This window comes from Hylobates moloch, unplaced genomic scaffold (assembly GCF_009828535.3).
Source record: "Hylobates moloch isolate HMO894 unplaced genomic scaffold, HMol_V3 SCAFFOLD_2, whole genome shotgun sequence".
NCBI lineage: Eukaryota > Metazoa > Chordata > Mammalia > Primates > Hylobatidae > Hylobates > Hylobates moloch.
In genome coordinates this window covers 55,503,976-55,523,552 of record NW_026652277.1, presented here as the reverse complement: position 1 = coordinate 55,523,552, position 19,577 = coordinate 55,503,976, and the positions used below count along the sequence as shown (strand labels likewise).

Here is a 19,577-nt window from a genome sequence, read left to right as displayed (position 1 = left end):
AAATAAACGCCACATCTTTACATTTCATAGTAGGAAATCCATAAATATCTCAAACTGAAATGTCGAAAAACAGCAGTAGAGCAAGTTATTTGAAAATGTGATGCTAAATAACGGGACAAGGAGGAAAGAGTTGGGAGTAGTTAACCTCTGCAGAGTAAGAAAAAGGTGAGAAAGGCCTAGCGTAGGTGAATGCTGTTTTTCTTTATAAATTTCACTAACAATTTTACTTTCTCAACTATGTACCTGTAAACTATGTACCTGTATTACATACTTCAGATTCATGGGCTCTGAGAATTTTTTTAAATATCCAGAATTAACATGTAAAAAGTTCCAATTTTTTAAAAAATAAAAAATTTGGAAAAGCAAAAAATAGCAAACCACTTCTTTAATTTCCACATTCTATCCCAACTCCAGCTACTATCCTCTTTCCTATGTACCATTCCACATATGCTACCTACTTGCTTCTCAATTTACTAGAGACTAATTCTGGTTAACTCAATTATGATTTTGTTAATTTTTGCGTCTTTAAACGCCTGAGTTTTTGCAAATCTTCTATAATTAGCATAAAATATCTTCATACTAAGATGACAAAAGGTAAATAGGAAAAAGAACTAATACTAATCCAAAAAGACCTATCTCAAAGGTAATTTCTTCTAAAAACTCTTGATTCTTTAATCATGTCATAAAGCAGCTTTCTGTTAACTCCTCAACTACGTTATAAATTCCTGGCCAGGCGCAGTGGCTCAGGCCTATAATCCTTGCACTTTGGAAGGCTGAGGAGGACAGATTGCTCGAGTCAAGGAGTTCGACGCCAGCCTGGGCAATGTGGTGAAACTCCATCTCTATAAAACATACAAAAATTAGGCAGGCGTGGTGGCGTGTGCCTGTGGTCCAAGCCACTTGGGAGGCTGAGGTTGCAGTGATCCAAAATCATGCCACTGCACTCCAGCCCCAGCAACAGAATGAGACCTTGTCTCTAAATAAAGAAATCCCTATGCAGTCACATCTGCCAATATCATTATATATATATATTTTTTTCATTATACTTTAAGTTCTAGGGTACATGTGCACAACGTGCAGGTTTGTTACATATGTATACATGTGCCACGTTGGTGTGCTGCACCCATTAACTCGTCATTTACATTAGGTATATCTCCTACTGGTATCCCTCTCCCCCTCCCCCCACCCCACAACAGGCCCCAGTGTGTGATGTTCCCCTTCCTGTGTCCAAGTATTCTTTTTTTTTTTTACTACTCACTGTGTCCACAGCACAGTACTTCGACAGAACAGAGACCCAACCAATTGTTCCAGTTTCAACCACTGGGGCCCCAAACAAAAACATACAACCAAAAAAAAAACTCTACCCCCACCTGTACCAACCCACTGTGTGTGGGGTTTTGGTACCTTTTTTGATACATCCTTGTTCAGAACTTTAACCTACGAAAATCTAATCTCTTTCACACTAATCTTTCCAATCTTTGAAGGGTGCTATCATGCTCACCAATTCATCTTTTTCATAGCTGAAAACTTCGATAGCTCCTCACGATATTTTGCCTCTTCTAAATTAGCTTTAGTTTTACCATAAATACAGTCTAAAATCAATGGCTTTTTTTTTTTTTTTTTGAGACAAGAGTCTCGCTCTGTTGCCCAGGCTGGAGTGCAATGGAACGATCTCGGCTCACTGCAACCTCCACCTCCCGGGTTCAAGTGATTTTCCTCCCTTAGCCTCCTGAGTAGCTGGGATTACAGGCACGTACCACCACACATGGCTAATTTTTGTATTTTTAGTAGAGTTGGGTTTCACCATGTTGGCCAGGCTGGTCTTGAACTCCAGACCTCAAGTGATCTGCCTGCCTTGGCCTCCCAAAGTGCTGAGATTACAGGCATGAGCCACCACTCGTGGCCCACATTAGCTTTTTTTTTTTTTTTTGAAGACCACACCTCAGTATCAATTCAGATATAATTTACGGTCAACAAAAACTCTTAAGAGACTTTCTCAGGTTCCTTGTTAAGCCAGTTCTACCCCTACCTGCCCCAACCCATTCTGTGTGGGGTTTGGGTACTTCCCTTTTTTTTTTTTTTTTTTTTTGACACATCCTTGTTCACAACCTTAAAAATATTCTTTATAAAAAGGAAAAAACAAGAAAAAAGAAAAAAGGTCATCTTGTTATATTCTATCCCTGTTGCATACTGCTAAGATGTTCTGAGATTCCAATTTTGTTGCCTTGGTGCCTTTCTCAGATCTTCCACAATTTGGTAAGCAAGCTCACTATAATTTCTTCTAATGCAGACATAAGTATTAACATTAGAAATGGAATGTAGGCCAGGTGCTCTGGTTCACTCCTGTAATTCCAACACTTTGGGAGGCCAAGGCAGGAGGATCACTGGAGCCCAGTAGTTCAAGACCAGCCTGGGCAACACAGTGAAACTCTCTCTCTATATAAAAGAAATGGAATGTAAACTAGATGACTGTCAAGAGATATTTAGAAGAAACAGCTATTTGAGTCAAGATTAGACTTCATAGGTTCTAAGGTTTCTTCCAAACTCCTATTAAAAACCTTAAAACTTTAATAATTCTTTCACGCCATTAGCTACAACAAAATGGATCCACCAGCCTTCACAAGCTATCCCAACAACTGACTGTCACTAGTGACTCAAGTTCCTTCACTAGGTTTCAAGATTATTTTTAGGGGGTTTAGATGGGTACAGAGAGAGACACATAAAGTAGAATCATGTAAAAAGAAGTAAATCAGGTTCAATGGATTCCTGTTCTCCAATCGCCTACAACTAAAGCCCTCAGTATGACTTTCAAATATTTATATTGTAACAACTTTTTTTAAAACAAAAGTATCTGGTCAAAGAAGAGTCACACGAGAAATTAGACAATACTTTGAGATGAGTGAAAATGAAGATATAACATACCAAAACTTACCAGATACAATTAAAGCAGTGCTTAGAAATAAATTAATACCTGAAAATGCCTGTCCTAAAAAACGATATCTCAAATAGCCTGATCTTCCACCTTAAGATAATGGAAAAAGAAGAGTAAACTGTTCCTAAAGCAAGACAGAAGCAAGGAAATACTAAATATTAGAATGGAAATTAATGAAATAGAGAATACAAAAACAGGAGTGAAAAGTCAGTGAAACCAGAAGCTGATTCTTTGAAAAGATCAAAATGGACAAACTTTTAGCCAGCTAGACTGACCACGAAAATACAGAGGACAAATTACTAAAATCAAGACTAAAAAGAGGACACTACCTACCTTACAAAAATAAAAAGAATTATGAAGGAATTTATGAACAATTGTGTGCAACTAAATTGGAAAATTTAGATGAAATGGTCCAGTTCCCAGAAACACAAAATATCAAAACTTAGGAAGTAAAAAGCTGCACTGGTGAGATGATTCCAAAAAAACAAGAAAGAAAGAAAGAAAAAAGCTGAGTATTTGTAAAACCAAAGATCTAAACAGTTAATTTTTTAAAGCACTGCCAAAGAAAAATCCATGCCCAGATGGCTTCACTGGTTAATTCTACCAACCATTTTCAGAAAAACGAATAGCAATCTTTACAAATTCTTCCCAACTTATTCTTTGAAGCCAGTTATTACCCTGCTACCAAAACCAGACACACATCACTAGAAAACTACAAATTAGTATTTATTCTGAACATAAATGCAAAATTTCTCAACAAAACACTAGCAAACTGAATCCAGCAAATAAATAAAAAAAGGATTATATACCATAACCAAGTGGGATTTGTTCCAGGAATGCAAGCTTGTTTTAATATTCAGAAATCAATGCAATACAACCGAAAAAAAAAAAAAAAGAATCACTCTTTACTCACTCTAGAGAAAGCTAACAAAGAAAAAGTAAAAAGTGGCAAAATTTCCTTAAACTTTTAAAAACAGGACAGAAGGCAGGGCATGGTGGCGCCTGCTTGTGATCCCAGAACTTTGTGAGGCAGGAGAGGAGCACTTGAGGCCAGGAGTTTGAGACCAGCCTGGACAACAGAGCGAGATCCCTGTCTCCACCAAAAACAAAAAACAAACAAACAAAAAAAATTTTAAATTAGCCAGGCATGATGTCACACACCTGCGTGTAGTCTCAGCTACTCAGGAGGCTCAGATGGGAGGATTACGTAAGCCCAGGAGCTTGAGGCTGCAGTCAGCTATGATTACACCACCTCACTCCAGCCTGGGTAACAAAGTGAGACCCAATCTCTTAAAAAAAAAAAAAAAAAAAAAAAATTAACATGGGATACAAATAATTGCAAGACAAAAACAATGGGGGATACTTTTGGGGATGTTGCAGATTAAATGAGGCCATAGAAAAATGGGCCACACGGGGTGGCTCATGCCTGTAATCCCAGCACTTTGGGAGGCCAAGAGTTCAAGGCCAGCCTGGCCAACATGGTAAGACCCATCTCTACTAAAAACACAAAAATGAGCCGGGCGTAGCGGTGCACGCCTGTGGCCCCAGCCACTCGGCAGGCTGAGGCAGAAGAATCGCTTGAACCCAGGATGTGGAGGTTGCATTGAGCCGAGATCATGCCACTGAATTCCAACCTGGACGACACAGGGAGACTGTCTCAAAAAAAAAAAAAAAAGAAAAAAAAGAAACTGCAATACCTGACCCTCAACTAGATGCTGTACTGGAAGGAGACAAATGGTGTAAAGGTCATTATTGGGTCAAATGAGATAATTGGGACGGTAGATTACACAAGTCAATGTATCGAATGCTAAATTTACCAAAATTGAAAATTTTGCTGTGATTCTGTAAGAGAATATTACTATTCTTGTGAAATATTTAGCAGTCTAGAGTCATAATGTATGTTCTGCATAAAGAGAGAAGAAAAGACAAGACTAATAAGACATACTATGAGACAGAAAGCATGGGCTTGGCTTTTCTTTTACTGACAGTGCACAAGCCTATTTTCTAATGGGTAAAACACATTTTGAGTTGGATTAATAAATTCTGCTAAGAAATAAAATGCAAACATTTAAAATACAATTTTACTGTTTTAACAGAACTATATAGTTATGTTTTGTTACTGTATGCCTATTGTTGGTTACATCCAACTTGGCATGCTTTTTCAGAAAAGCAGGAAATAACAAAAGACTGTATGTTAGTTGGCATATTCTACACGCATCAAACTTTATGCCAGTTTCACATTTCTCCTCCCATTCTCTCAATTGCTGCCGCTTCTTTCTCCACGGTTATCAAATAGCTTAACGTCTGAGGTAATAGTTTATAAAAGACTTATTGTACAGCATAACTATTACAGATATACATACAGGGCCCCCTGCTCCTCTGAGGAAAAGTGCTGCACAGTGCTGGGTATACAATATAAACAACTTCACTAATATGTATTATTGTATTTGCTATCATCATCATACCAACTCCATTAATAATCCTGTACTAGTGCTGACTTCTGAATCTTAGTTCCTCTTCTGAAAGGAGGGATTAATGTGGCCATACAAGAAACTGAAGTTCTACTATTCCCTCCTTGACTTTATGCACTAGAAACAATGAATTAAAGGTATTTGCAATTCCAAGTGTAAGCTCTTTCCCAATCTCCATGGCTGTACAAGCATTGCTGTTTCATACCTCTAGCTCATACTTCCCTTCCTCAAGTAGCCATCAGTCTGTAAGACACTCTGGATTTGTGCAGTTGTGCCCTGCCTTCCAACATCTGTACTTGGACATAATTCTACTTTTACATTTAGTTGCTTTGTGATGATTATTGGTAAACTTGCCTTTCCTAATAATGAATTCTTTGATGTTAATCTCCAGAGTTGAGCATATGCCTAATAAATAGCTTCACTTGTAAACAGCTTAATAAGGAAAAGCACTGAGTGCTTACTATTTGATTACCTATTGTTCAAAGCGCTATGCCATATTAACTCATGTAATGTTCCCACAATTTGATGAAATTGTGGGAAGCCCTTTTTCTAGTTTTTTATTTTTCTTACTACACCATTTCAGCCATAATGTCCATTTTAAAGACGAAGAAACATACACAGGAAGATGAATATTCATTTTTAATGTATCACACAATCAAAGTAAAACACGGACACACTCAGCTTCCAATCTTGACCAAGACACATGCTAAGCTCCATTCTAACCTACTAGGATGTCACATTACCACATAAACTACCTGTAACTGCAGATCATTACTGAACTTCCCTAACACATGCTGACTGTATTAGTCTGCCCTTCATCGGTATCAAGAAATTTCTAGTCCAGGGACTCAATCTCTCGGAGATTCTCTGGTCCCAGATTAGCCAATCTAAATCTATTCCGTCCATTATTTAATCTATTTGTCCAATCCTTTCTATTTCATCTGCCACAAATGACCTGGAAAAGCTAGCAGCAGATAACAGTTACTTTAACAAACTCATTTTCAGGACAGAGACCACACAGTGTAGAGTCAGACTTAATTCTGGCTACTGGGTTTTAGCCGTGTTGCCTAAGGAGAAAGTTACTTAATCTTGTGGAGTCTCAGTTTTCCTCATCTGTAAGATGAGGCTCCTACTACCAGCCTTCGAGGGATTAAGTGAATTGCAAGCCACTTAGGAGAATGCCTGGCAGGTAGTAAGCCTCATCAAGTGTTATTTAACGTCATTACTGTAATGCTCCGCTGCTCTAAGTCGAGTGGCTCCCCACTGACAGAATAAAACATAAACATTTTAGTTCAAACCCCTTCAGAGTCTGAATCCATCCTACCTCCCGAAACACCTTCCACTGTTTTGGTACCCAATTGTCAGCTTCTGCCAAAAGGATCTGTAACGGAGCCCCCTAGCTCCAACGGAGGCCCCTTTGTCCTCCTTTCAAATTCCAGTTATTTAATCAAGCCTTTAGGGCGCAACTCAAATCTCACCTCCCCCGTATTCCCCCCACCCACCCGCCCCAAGCCCTGGGTAACGTTGCCCTCCCCCGAATTTCACAGCACCGGAGGTTCACCCCATTCATCTGGCATTCAGTCTGCTGTGCAAAGTTAGTAATCCTCCTGGTGTCCCCGCAGAATCGTTCAACCTGAGGGTGGGGGTGTGTCCCCTTCTTTGTGTATTAACACAGGCTCGTAGAGCCTCCAACACGCACTACAGAGTAGCTCATTTGCCGCTGCCACAAAAAAAGTTACTCGCTGACAGAAAAATTGGCCCGAAAAGGAACACAGTAGTGCCGTTTTCAAGTGGGCAGGTGCCGGGTCGGTTTGGGCCGGAGAGGACGCAGAGGGCGGCCCCGAGGTTCCCCGGGCTGGGGGATGCGGGGAGGGTGGTTCTGCGGCGAGCAGCACACGGCAACGGGCGCTGCCACTGGGGCGGCGCGGGGGGAGAAGTGGGGCCCCAGCGCCGACGCCGGCCGCGGAGACGCGACGAGCCCCCCGCCCCCGCCCCTCACCTTCTCCTCCTCTTCCTCCTCCTCCTCCTCCCCGGCAGAGCTGTAGGCCTCACAGTGGTGACGCGGGGTCATCCGGGGGCCCGTTACCACCTCATTCTCCTAGGCGCGCGGAGGCGGTGCGCGCGGGACGACGGGGCCAACTGAGGAGGGAGAAGAGGGGGAAGCGGGTCGGGGGGCGCGGGCGCTGGCGTTCGAGCGGGACGCACGGCTGCAGCCGCTGGGTCGGTCAGCGAATTAGTTCCATGATGACCCCCGGCCTGAGGCCGCCGCCGCTCGAGCCCGGGTGGGGAGGGGGCTCCCTCCCGCCATAGGGCGGCGGGGGCCGGGGAGAGGCGGGGGGTGAGACCGGCTCTGCCCCTGCCCGGGGAAAGCGCCTCCGAGGGGAAATGGTGAAAGGGGGGGAGGGGGAAAAAGAAAAGAAAAAAAAAAGAAAGGGGAAAGGGGGGAAAAATAAGAAAAAGCGAGACAGAGGCGCTGCCGCGTCCGCTCGCGGGGAAGGCTGGGAGGGAGGGGAAGGGAAGAAGAAGTGCCGGCTTCCTCGGCTCCGCCCTCGCGGACCGATTCCTAGACTCGTCCACTTTTTGTCAACTACGCGGAATTGGTCTTTCACCCTTCCTCTTCCTCCCCGCCGCCTTCCCGGTCCAACGAAAGTACAGAGAAGTGCGGCCGAAAGGAGACGGGCTGGGGAAGTCGTTGGCACTAGGATGGAAGGAGGAAGGACATTTTCTGGGGGGCTAAGAAAAGCTTAAGGTCCGTGGACTCATTTTCCTTGAAGGAGCGGAAGGGTTGCTTGCAGACCGCACGGTGACGTCAGCGTCTCCCGGCCCCACTGAGGAGGCGTGCGGTGGCCGGAGAGTGCGCTGCGCATGCGCCTGGGGAAGAAAGAAGCGGCGGAGCCCTGCGCTTGGGGGAGGGGATCTCACGGTCCGCTCCTGTGGTCCAGCTTTAGGGCAGCTTGGTTTTATCTAGCCCTACTCGTCTCCAAGCTCTTAGAAGGATTCACTGGGAAGGGGCTACTGATCTCTTGGGTGGAGATCTTGCAGATTTGTTGACCTGGCAAAATATTATGTGTTCTCTTCTTACCGTTGACATGTAAATAGAATTGCGGTTTTTCTCGCTGCCACATCGTATGGGTGGAGGGAGATTCTAAAGGGTTTTAGAAATTGGAAAATTAGGGAGAATCAAATCATGGGTGCTTAAGGCCTCAGTGAAACACTATAAATTATGCTGCTGACGGCGAGGAACCTGCTTGGCAATGCGCCAAGGGGATTTTATCCACTTAACCAACACGTCTGAGTATTTCTGAATAGGTTTTATTACCAGGTGCTTAACGAATGTGTGGTGACATAAATGGGTTTTATTTGGGGTTCTGTTAGTACAAACGGTAACTTTTTGCTATTTTAATTGTTTTAATTATTTAAAAATATGTAGTATTACAGAGTTTTGAAAGAGGAAGAGCTAGATCTCAACCATTTATAGAAGTCTCGTTTGTTTTTTCCATTTCTGTCTTTTATATAGTTATTGTAACTGTCAGTGAAAAAACATGTATTGAGCTTATTTAGTGGCGAGACTCTTAGCAAACTGGAAGTAGCCAAGACAGACATAGCTCCTGCCTTCATGGAGTTAACAGTCCAAACAGGATAAACCGTTGAGCTAATTATCACTATGTAAAATTACCAAGTACATTTACTTGTTTACTTGTGCATATATCCCCTCCCTAGAATATAAGGTCGCAAACGGCAGGAATCTTGCGTGTTTTGTTTCACCCTCTACCCCTGCGTATAAAAGGCTCTCAATATTTGACCAAGTAAACAATTCTGGTATCAAAACCATTAAGATGGAAAATCGCCGGCTGCTATGGAAACATTTGCCTTTCGCCTGGTTTGGGATATCAGAGAAGGTTTTTCTGAAGAAGTGACATTTAAGATGAGACTTGAAACCACTGGGCAAAGAATGATACAAGCAGAGGAAGTTATGTGAAAAGGCTCCGAAGCTGAGACGTTCTAAAAATCTCTGAAAGCTAGTGTGGCTGGCCCTCAGACAACTGAGGCAGGATGTGGAAGCAGAGGACAGATGCCGTAGAACAGAAGAAGGAATGGGAAGTCCCATGGGAAGCCCTAGGAGGATTTCAAGTGGGTTGTATCCTTTTTTTTTCTTCTTTTCACTTCATGTAGCCTATTATTATATGGTCTTCATTCAACAAAGCCACCATTTTTCTGCATGTTACTCTTGAGAGTGTAGCATTTATGCATAATACTATTGAGAGTGTGACGTAATTCCATTGTTGCTTCTGATTCTCACTCCAATAAGAATAGTGCAAATTCCACTCCTAAATATATGCCCAAGAGAAATGAAAATATTTGTCCATGCAAAAACTTTTTTTACAAATGTTAGCATTATTCATAATAGCCAAAGATGAAACAACCTAAATGTTCATCAGCTGGCGCATGTATAAATCAAATGTGATACATCTATATACAATCGAATTTTTACTTGTAAGAGATGGGGTCTGGCTCCGTGGCGCAGGTTGGAGTGCCATGAGACTTCCTATGTTGTCCAGGCTGGTCTCAAACTCCTGGCCTCTAGCAATTCTCCCTCCTCAGCCTGAAAGTGATGGGATTACAAGCATGAGCCATCACACCCTACCTATACAATGGAATCTTATTGGGCCATAAAAAGAAAATACTAATACGTGCTATAACATGCATAACCTTTGAAAGCAGTACGCTAAATGAAAGAAGCCAATCACAAAAGACCACATGTTATATGATTCCACTTATATGAATGTCCAGAATAGGCAAATATATAGAGACAGAAAGTAAGGAAGTGGTTGCTTAGGGCTAGGGACAAGCATGGGATTAGGGGATGATAGTTAAATGATATAGGAGTTTCTTTTTTTTCTTTTTTCTTTTTTGGAAAGAAGTTCTTGCTCTGTCACCCAGGCTGCAGGCTGGAGTACAATGGTGTGAACATGGCTCACTGTAGCCTTGACCTCCAGGATCGAGCAATCCTCCTGCCTCAGCCTCCTGTGTAGCTGGAACCACAGGTGCATGCCTCTATGCCCAACTAAATTTTTAAGGTTTCTTTTTGAGGTGAGAAAAATGTTCTGAGATTGATTGTGTTGATGGTTGCACAACTCTGAATATTCAGGTTGAGTATTATCCAAAATATTTGAGACCAGAAGTATTTTGAATTTTAGACTTTTTTTTCAGTTTTGGAAATGTTTGCATTAAATTATATACTTACTGGTTGAGCAACCTAGTCTGGAAATCCAAAATGAGCATTTCCTTTGAGTGTCATGTTGGCACTCAAAAAGTTTTGGATTTTGGAGCATTTCAGATTTTTGTATTAGGGATACGCAACCTGTACTAAAAACCATTGAATTGTACACTTTAAATGTATTACTTCTATGGTGTTTGAATTATATAATAAGAAAGCTGCTACCCAAAAAATGAAAAACAAAAATAATTCAATTAACATCTTCATTCATAACCTCTTTGGGGCTATTCCTAGGTCCAACAATATTATGTTTTTATGGCTTTTACTGAATACCAATTGCCAGTTGCAAGGCAGAAGATTAAACCAATTAAAATTTACCAGGAGTCTTTAAGAGCTCCCATTTAATTATATATGTATCCTTATTAAAACTATCTTACTGTCTATGAGATTGCCAGTGACAATTTAATCTACATTACTATAAATATAATTACAAGTAATTAATAGGTGGGTAAGTAACTAGTTGCAGTTGTCTGAACAAAAAATACGGATATTTTCTTTCTTTCTTTTTTTTTTTTTTTTTTTGAGACAAGGTCTCGCCCTGTCACCCAGGTTGGAGTGCAGTGGTGTGATCTCAGCTCACTGCAGCCTCAACTTTGTAGGCTCAAGCGATCCTTCCACCTCAGACTTCTAAGTAGCTGGGAATACAGGTGTGCACCACCATGCCCAGCTAACTTTAGTATTTTTTGTAGAGACAGGGTTTTGTCATGTTGCCCAGGCTGATCTTCAATGCCAGGGCTCAAGCAATCCACCTACCTCAGCCTCCCAAAGTGCTGGGATGACATGCATGAGCCACTGTGCACAACCAGTATGGACATTCTTGTTCTTCAGTATTCATTTGTAAGACCATACTTTAATTCACTTTTTGTTTTGTTTTGTTTTTGAGACAGAGTCTCACTCTTGTCGCCCAGGCTGGAGTGCAATGGTGGAATCTCAGTTCACTGCAACCTCCATCTCCCAGGTTTAAGCGATTCTTCTGCCTCAGCCTCCTGAGTAGCTGGGATTAAGGCGCGCACCACCACGCCTGGCTAATTTTTGTATTTTTAGTAGAGACAGTTTCACCATGTTGGTCAGGCTGGTCTCGAACTCCTAATCTCAGGTAATCCTCCTGCCTTGGCCTTCCAAAGTGCTGGGATTACAGGCTTGAGCCACTGTGCCTGGCCATATTTTTTTTAATAACTAATAATTGTTTTTACAATGAATTGTAGTTGTAAAAAATCAAAAGTTTATGAAATTCCCCGAGAAAATAAATAAGACATATAAAGAAGACATATTATCCGTGTATTGGTAAATAATTTCTATTCAGTAATTCTAAATAGTAAAGTTAGACTACCATTCTACATGGCATTTCTAGGTGTGGTAGTTCATGCCTGTAATCGCTTTGGGAGACCAAGGTGGGAGGATCATTAAGCCCAGGAGTTTGCACTAGCCTGGGCAACACAGAAAAACCCTGTCTCTGAAAAAGGAGAAAGAGAATAATAATAACTAATACATGTTGATCACTCACTACGTACCAAACATTATACTAAGCATTTTTATTGCATTCTTTTGTGTTTATCCCCACAGCACTCCTCTATAGTAGGTATTTTTGTTGTTCCTATTTTACAAAAGATAAAGAGGTAAAGTATATCCCAATATTGGTCACATAGCTTAGAGGGGCACAGCCAGGATTCAAACCCAGGTTGACTGTCTCCAAAGCATGGTATGCTTTCAATCACTGCTCTTTACTGCCTCTGCCTTGGAAGTTTCTGGCTTGCACTAAATTTTAGGACAAAAATAGTCACCTTATGGTGATTTTTGGCTTGTGTTTAACCTTAAATATTTTTAAAAATCTAATATGCAGTTATTTGTGTGTCTAAAGAGTAGATTTTTACTGGAAAAGGATTTCAGGCTTGTTTTATTTCAAGAATATTAAATCTTGAAATTAAACTATACCTTGCTTCAAAATCTTGAAATTTATTCATTAAACTATACCTTGCTTCAAATCACAGAGGAGCAGAGTAAGGAAGCATGTGAGAAACAGCTATCAGAATAAAGACAGTGGGCGGGTGTGATGTTTCATGCCTGTAAGCCCAGCACTTTGGGAGGCTGAGGCAGGCGGATCACTTGAGGCCAGAAGTTTGAGACTACCCTGGCCAACATTGCAAAACCCCATCTCTACTAAAAATACAAAAAGTTAGCCGGGCATGGTGATGTGTGCCTGTAATCCCAGCTACTCTGGAGGCTGAGTCAGGAGAATCGTTTGAACCTGGGAGGCAGAGGTTGCAATGAGCTGAGATAGCACCACTGCACTCCAGCATTGGTGACAGAGTGACACCCTGTCTCAAAAAAAAAAAAAAAAAGTATAAAGACTGTTCTGTAATGCAAAGTGGTGTAAAGTGAGACCTCTTCAGAAGTCTAGGAAAATGGAAGGGAATCAAATTGATGGCCAGGAAGTGGTTCGCTATCATTAAATGTTTCTAGAAATACTGCCTACATTTTTAGGAGTAAAGAAAGCAAGGCTATTTCATGTTTAATGACAGAAGCTTCTATTCTCTTTTGTCCTAAATGACATTTTTAGATGTTTCCACAAGACAATTTATGAAGGTACTATCTTGTAGGAGAGATATTAAAGCCTACAGGAACAAAGGAAATTATTTACTGTCATAATCACTTAGCATCTGCCCACACTTTAGGATTCTTTTAACAACTTCTAAAATATTTTTCATTTGTCTATACAGAGATAGAATGTAAGAGAAGTAAATGTTCTAAACCAACTTGGCATCAAGATATTAAGAGAAATAAAAGTCCCCATTCACCAAATAATATAAAGACCTCCTCCTTAATATCAAGTGGGGAAAGTGCTCAGAGGGAATAAGTCAAGTAAGCCTCAAGCTGCTTTTTTTTTTTTTTTTCAGAGACAAGTGAACATTTATTTTTGTGCCTTTCTTCCTGTGTGTATTTCAAGTCTTTTTCAAAACAAGGTCCCAGGAATCTCCAGATTCAATTGTGTCCCTGGGCTTGGTCGACTGCTGCAGGAGTCTTAGGGAACCTTGTACAAATGCTAGAGTTACTCATTTACCAACATTAAACCCTAGGATAGAAGATGCAACAAAAGCAGGACTCCTTCTTCCATGGAATATGCTGATTTCAGACGAGGCGGCAGCCAATGTAGAAAATGCTGAAATTTTTCCTTGGAACTGGACTGTGATGAGAGGTGCTTGCCATGAACATAAGCTACTGTCTTTTTTTTTTTTTTTTTTTGAGACAGAGTTTCACTCTTGTTGCCCAGGCTGAAGTGCAATGGTGTGATCTCTGCTCACCACAACCTCTGCCTCCCGGGTTCAAGCAGTTCTCCTGCCTCAGCCTCCCGAGTAGCTGGGTTTACAGGCATGTGCCACCATGCCCGGCTAATTTTTGTATTTTTAGTAGAGACGGGGTTTCTCCATATTGGTCAGGCTGGTCTCAAACTCCCGACCTCAGGTGATCCTCCCACCTCAGCCTCCCAAAGTGCTGAGATTACAGGCGTGAACCACTGTTCCCGGCCAGCTACTGTCTTTGACCCTTCCTTTCCAGTGTTTGAAGATAAGGCAGGAAATAATCTTCTCTGAAGATACTTGATAAAAATTTCCAAAAAAACAAAAACGCGTGCTTCCACCTCATTGATAAAAATTTACTGCCGTTTGGCAACTGAGTCTAGTTCAGCTGGCGGATGAGCTGATTGATGCATTCACCCTGATAGCCAGCTGTGCCCATCTCCTTGAGGAAGCCCACTCTATTTTTGGTAGCATGACGGGCCACTGAGTGGTGGAAAGGGCACAAGAACCATGAGCTCTCCTGGAATTGCTTCCCTAGGAAGGCAATTTCATGAATGAGGTCTTCCAAGCAAATGACACCAAACTTCCCCAGGTGCTTCTCAATCACTGTGCTTTTTGTCAGAGGGATGGTCTTATTCTTGACCTTGGCTTGTCCATGTTTCAAAATTCAAAATTCCTGGACAGACTTCAGATTTGGAAATCCCTAGGTCACATAAGGTTCCACTATACGCAGCATTTTTAGGTTCTTGGGGGTTGGCTTTTACAAAGACACCATTAAAATTTTTCTTTAGGCGAAATCTTGCAATGGTTCTCTTCACCAGTAAAGTCATGCCATCAATCCTTTTGATGCACACGACAAAGGCCAAGGAATGTTTATCTGGCAATGCCAAGGCGTGAGGTTTCACTTCTAGTGGTCTGAGGCACCTTGTCATGTTTCTGCCGCCAGGAATCATGTTGGAATGATTCCAGTCACTTAAACCTGAGCCCTTTTCCTTTCCTCTGCTCCTTCTTTGCCAAAAGTGCCTGCTTTGCCTGGGTGGCTTTGAGGCCTTGATAAGCCTTCCCCTTTTTCAGGAGATTTTCTGGAACCAAAGGGATTTTTCTTTGCCCTTGCTCCACCATCTTTCTAGTGTAGCAGCTACTGATTTTGCACAACCCCACTGCATGGGGAAGACAACACTCACTCTGTTTACTTGACCATAGAGACATCCGTTCTAGCTGACGCTGGAGCACGCGGAGAGCCAGCCTGCATTTAGCAGCAGTGAGCCACTGAGGTCCTGCTAACCCTGATTCCTGCCAAAAGTTGCAGCGCTTCCAAGCTTTTTAGAGCCTGTGTCATTTACAAAACCCAGCCCTTTTCTTGTAAGTTAGTTTCATCACACTAGCGGTTTGGCTGTGGACAATAAAGTGCTTCCCACAATGCATCTACAGCTTCCGCTCTGGTGACGGTGCCGCACTTCCGGCGCGGCTCTGCTGCCGCCTCAAGCTGCTTTCTAAACTTGGGCCAATACTCAATATAAACTGGCTTTAGGTTTCTCATATTTAGGGAGTGATTTAGGAAAGTCTCACCAGAAGGGATCATTGGTTTCATGCTTCATTAAGAGGAGCCACAGAGATGAAACAGCAACCACCTATTTGAAAGTTGTATCTCAAAAGACTTCAGTAGAAACATTTGCCAAGGGAAAGAGTCAAAGTCTGTAAAACATTTGAAGAGATTTATTCTGATCCAAATAGGAGTGACCAATGGCCCAAGACGCAGTCTCAAGAGGTCCTAAGAACATGTGCCTAGGGTGGTAGCTTGGATTTATACAATTTAGGGAGACGGATCAATACATGTATGATGTACATTCGTCTGTCCAGAAAGGTGGGACAACTGGCAACAGGGAGGGTGGGGGGTGAGGGGATTCCAGGTAATAAGTGGACTCAAGGATTTTCTTTTCTTTCTCTATCTTTTTCTTTTTTTTCCTTCCTTTCTTTTTTTCTTTTTTTGAGACAGAGTCTTGCTCTGTCGCCCAGGCTGGAGTGCAGTGGCACGATGACAGCCCCACTGCAACCTCCACCTCCCAGGCTTAAGTGACTTTCAGTTTTCCTGCCTCAGCCTCCTGAGTAGCTGGGATTACAGGCGTGTGCCATCATGGCCAGCTAATTTTCATATTTTTTTAGTAGAGACAGGGTTTCACCATGTTGGCCAGGCTTGTCTCAAACTCTCGGCATGGTTGCTCCAGCCTCCCCAAGTGCTGGGATTAAAAGCTTGAGCCACCACACAGCCGATTCAAGGATTTTTGAATTGGCAATTAGTTGAAAGAATTAAATTGTTGTCTAAAAACCTAGAATCAGTCGAAATGAATGTCTGGGTTAAGATAAGGGGTTGTGGACACCCAGGTTCCCATTATGAGGCGAAGCCTACGGGTAGCAGGCTTCAGAGAGAACAGTCTGCAAGTGTTTCTTACCAGATTTTAGAAAGTGCGAGACTTCTGCTGATTTTCTCCCGGATTAGGAAAAAATCCTGGAAAGGAAAGGGGATTCTCTAGAGAATGTAGATTTTCCCCACAAGAGACAGCTTTGCCGGGCTGTTTCTAGATATGGTAAAGAAACATGTTTGGGATTAAAATATTTTGATTTCCCTCTTTGTCTGTCATGTGATGTTATGCCAGTCAGGTTGGAAAACAATCCATGTTATCTGGTGTTAAATAAAACCCCTCTAATGAAACTTTATGGTTTATAGGGCATGAATCCCCAGTCCCCTTACATAGGAATTTGGGCAAGAGAAGAAAAAGGTCAGAGTTTAGTTCTCACATTTTATTTATTTTTAGTTGGGATAAAAATACATCATTAAAACAACTTATCATTTTACTCTTTTCCAGAACTGTTTTGAGTTGTCAAAGGACAAAGTTACAGCAAATTTAAAGACCTCAACTGGCTTTATTGCAATTCTAGAATCAGGCCACACTTATTTTATTATTTATTCCATAAAATACAACTTAAGTGTCCCAGTGAGCTGAGCAGAAGAGGTTGGCTTTATAGGCAGAGGACTGAAGCAAAAACAAAGAAAGAACTGGTCATTTCAAAGTCACTTTCCTTGTAAAGCAGGGACAGAGAGAACAATAGAAAAATGACTGATTGGTTAGCATCAAGTTATTTGGGGTTAAGGATTACAACAGAGGGAATTTTCTTGGGAGTGGTGGAATGCACACACTGTAGTCTCAGCTACTTGGGAGGCTGAGGCAGGAGGATTCCTTGAGTTCAGGAAATCAAGGTCAGTCTGGGGAAGGTAATGAAACACAGCTCTTAAAAAATAAATATGAAAATAAAAAACTAAACCAGGGAGGACTTTATTATCATGCAGATTAAAACTGACCTGTTAGGGAGATTAGCTGTTACCTCTCTCTCCTGATTTCTCAGATAACAACTTAGTTTGGTGACATGAAACTTCAGCATGGTGACTGTTTTGATTTTTAGTCTAGTCCTTTGGGGCCTAGTGCAGGAGCTTAGTCCAAAACAATGGCCTCCTGTAATTTTTATTTAACAGAAGCAGGAACCACCAAATTTAGTATGTAATCAGACTATCAACACACACTTATCAAGCACTTGCGGGGAAAGATGTGTAGAGAAGGGTAAAAATCCTCCAAGTTTTATTTTAGTCTTCTCACACATATGTTTACTATAACACTTATTTCTTCTCAGTAAAGGAAAAGAATTATGTTTTGGGAGTCAATTTAAATTATCCACAATCAAGCCAGGAGCAGTGGCTCATGCCTGTAATCCCAGCACTTTGGGAGGCCAAGGCAGGAGGATTGTTTGAGCTCAGGTGTTGGAGACCAACCTGGGCAACATGGTGAAACCTTATCTCTACCAAAAATACAAAAGATTAGCTGAGTGTGGTGGTGCACGCCTGTGGTCCCAGCTACTCAGGGGGCTGAGGCAGCTGAGGTGGGAGGATCACTTGAACCTGGGAGGTAGAGGTTGCAGTGAGCAGAGATCTTGCCACTGCACTCTGACATGGGTGACAGAGTGAGACTTGTCTCAAAGTAAATAAATAAATAATCCACAATCAGGATTTCTAAAACTCATTCTTGAAAAACTAAGCTGCCTTTTTTTTATTATTATTATACTTTAAGTTTTAGGGTACATATGCACAACGTGCAGGTTTGTTACATATGTATACATGTGCTATGTTGGTATGCTGCACCCATTAACTCGTCATTTACATTAGGTATATTTCCTAATGCTATCCCTCCCCCCTCCCCCAACCCCAAAACAGGCCCCGGTGTGTGATGTTCCCCTTCCTGTGTCCATGTGTTCTCATTGTTCATTTCCCACCTATGAGTGAGAACACGTGGTGTTTGGTTTTTTGTCCTTGCGAAAGTTTGCTGAGAATGATGGTTTCCAGCTTCATTCATGTCCCTACAAAGGACATGAACTCATCCTTTTTTATGGCTACATAGTATTCCATGGTGTACATGTGCCACATTTTCTTAATCCAGTCTATCGTTGTTGGACATTTGGGTTGGTTCCAAGTCTTTGCTATTGTGAATAGTGCCACAATAAACATACATGTGCATGTGTCTTTATAGCAGCATGATTTATAGTCCTTTGGGTATATACCCAGTAATGGGATGGCTGGGTCAAATGGTATTTCTAGTTCTAGATCCCTGAGGAATCGCCACACTGACTTCCACAGGGATCTAGAAGTCCTATGGAACTATGGTTCCACAGGGATCTAGAAGTCCTGTTCAACAATGGTTGAACTAGTTTACAGTCCCACCAACAGTGTAAAAGTGTTCCTATTTCTCCACATCCTCTCCAGCACCTGTTGTTTCCTGACTTTTTAATGATCGCCATTCTAACTGGTGTGAGATGGTATCTCGTTGTGGTTTTGATTTGCATTTCTCTGATGACCAGTGATGATGAGCATTTTTTCACATGTCTTTTGGCTGCATAAATGTCTTCGTTTGAGAAGTATCTGTTCATATCCTTCGCCCACTTTTTGATGGGGTTGTTTGCTTTTTTCTTGTAAATTTGTTTGAGTTCATTGTAGATTCTGGATATTTGCCCTTTGTCAGATGAGTAGATTGCAAAAATTTTCTCCCATTCTGTAGGTTGCCTGTTCACTCTGATGGTAGTTTCTTTTGCTGTGCAGAAGCTCTTTAGTTTAATTAGATCCCATTTGTCAATTTTGGCTTTTGTTGCCATTGCTTTTTGTGTTTTAGACATGAAGTCCTTGCCCATGCCTATGTCCTGAATGGTATTACCTAGGTTTTCTTCTAGGGCTTTTATGGTTTTAGGTCTAACATTTAAGTCTTTAATCCTATTAGGAAAAGAGGAAGTCAAATTGTCCCTGTTTGCAGATGACATGATTGTATATCTAGAAAACCCCATCGTCTCAGCCCAAAATCTCCTTAAGCTGATAAGCAACTTCAGCCAAGTCTCACAATACAAAATCAATGTGCAAAAATCACAAGCATTCGTATACACCAATAACAGACAAACAGAGAGCCAAATCATGAGTGAACTCCCATTCACAATTGCTTCAAAGAGAATAAAATACCTAGGAATCCAACTTACAAGGGATGTGAAGGATCTCTTCAAGGAGAACTACAAAC

The 19,577-nt window shown here is 41.6% G+C and overlaps 1 protein-coding gene and 1 pseudogene across 2 annotated transcripts in view; both read right to left on the bottom strand.

The window, feature by feature from the left end:
• Positions 1–7,918, bottom strand: part of CCNI (cyclin I) — a 29,099-nt gene extending 21,181 nt beyond the window's left edge. Inside the window, exon 1 of one of the 2 annotated variants that reach the window (XM_032149550.2) lies at positions 7,403–7,918. In XM_032149550.2, coding sequence (XP_032005441.1) covers positions 7,403–7,474 — 72 coding nt within the window. In that variant the 5' untranslated portion in view covers positions 7,475–7,918. The remainder of the gene's footprint in view (positions 1–7,402) is intronic. The other variant, XM_032149541.2, reaches the window with a different exon arrangement.
• Positions 7,919–13,938: 6,020 nt separating this feature from the next.
• On the bottom strand, positions 13,939–15,248 carry LOC116466632 (ribosomal protein uL30-like; annotated as a pseudogene).
• Positions 15,249–19,577: the final 4,329 nt, after the last annotated feature.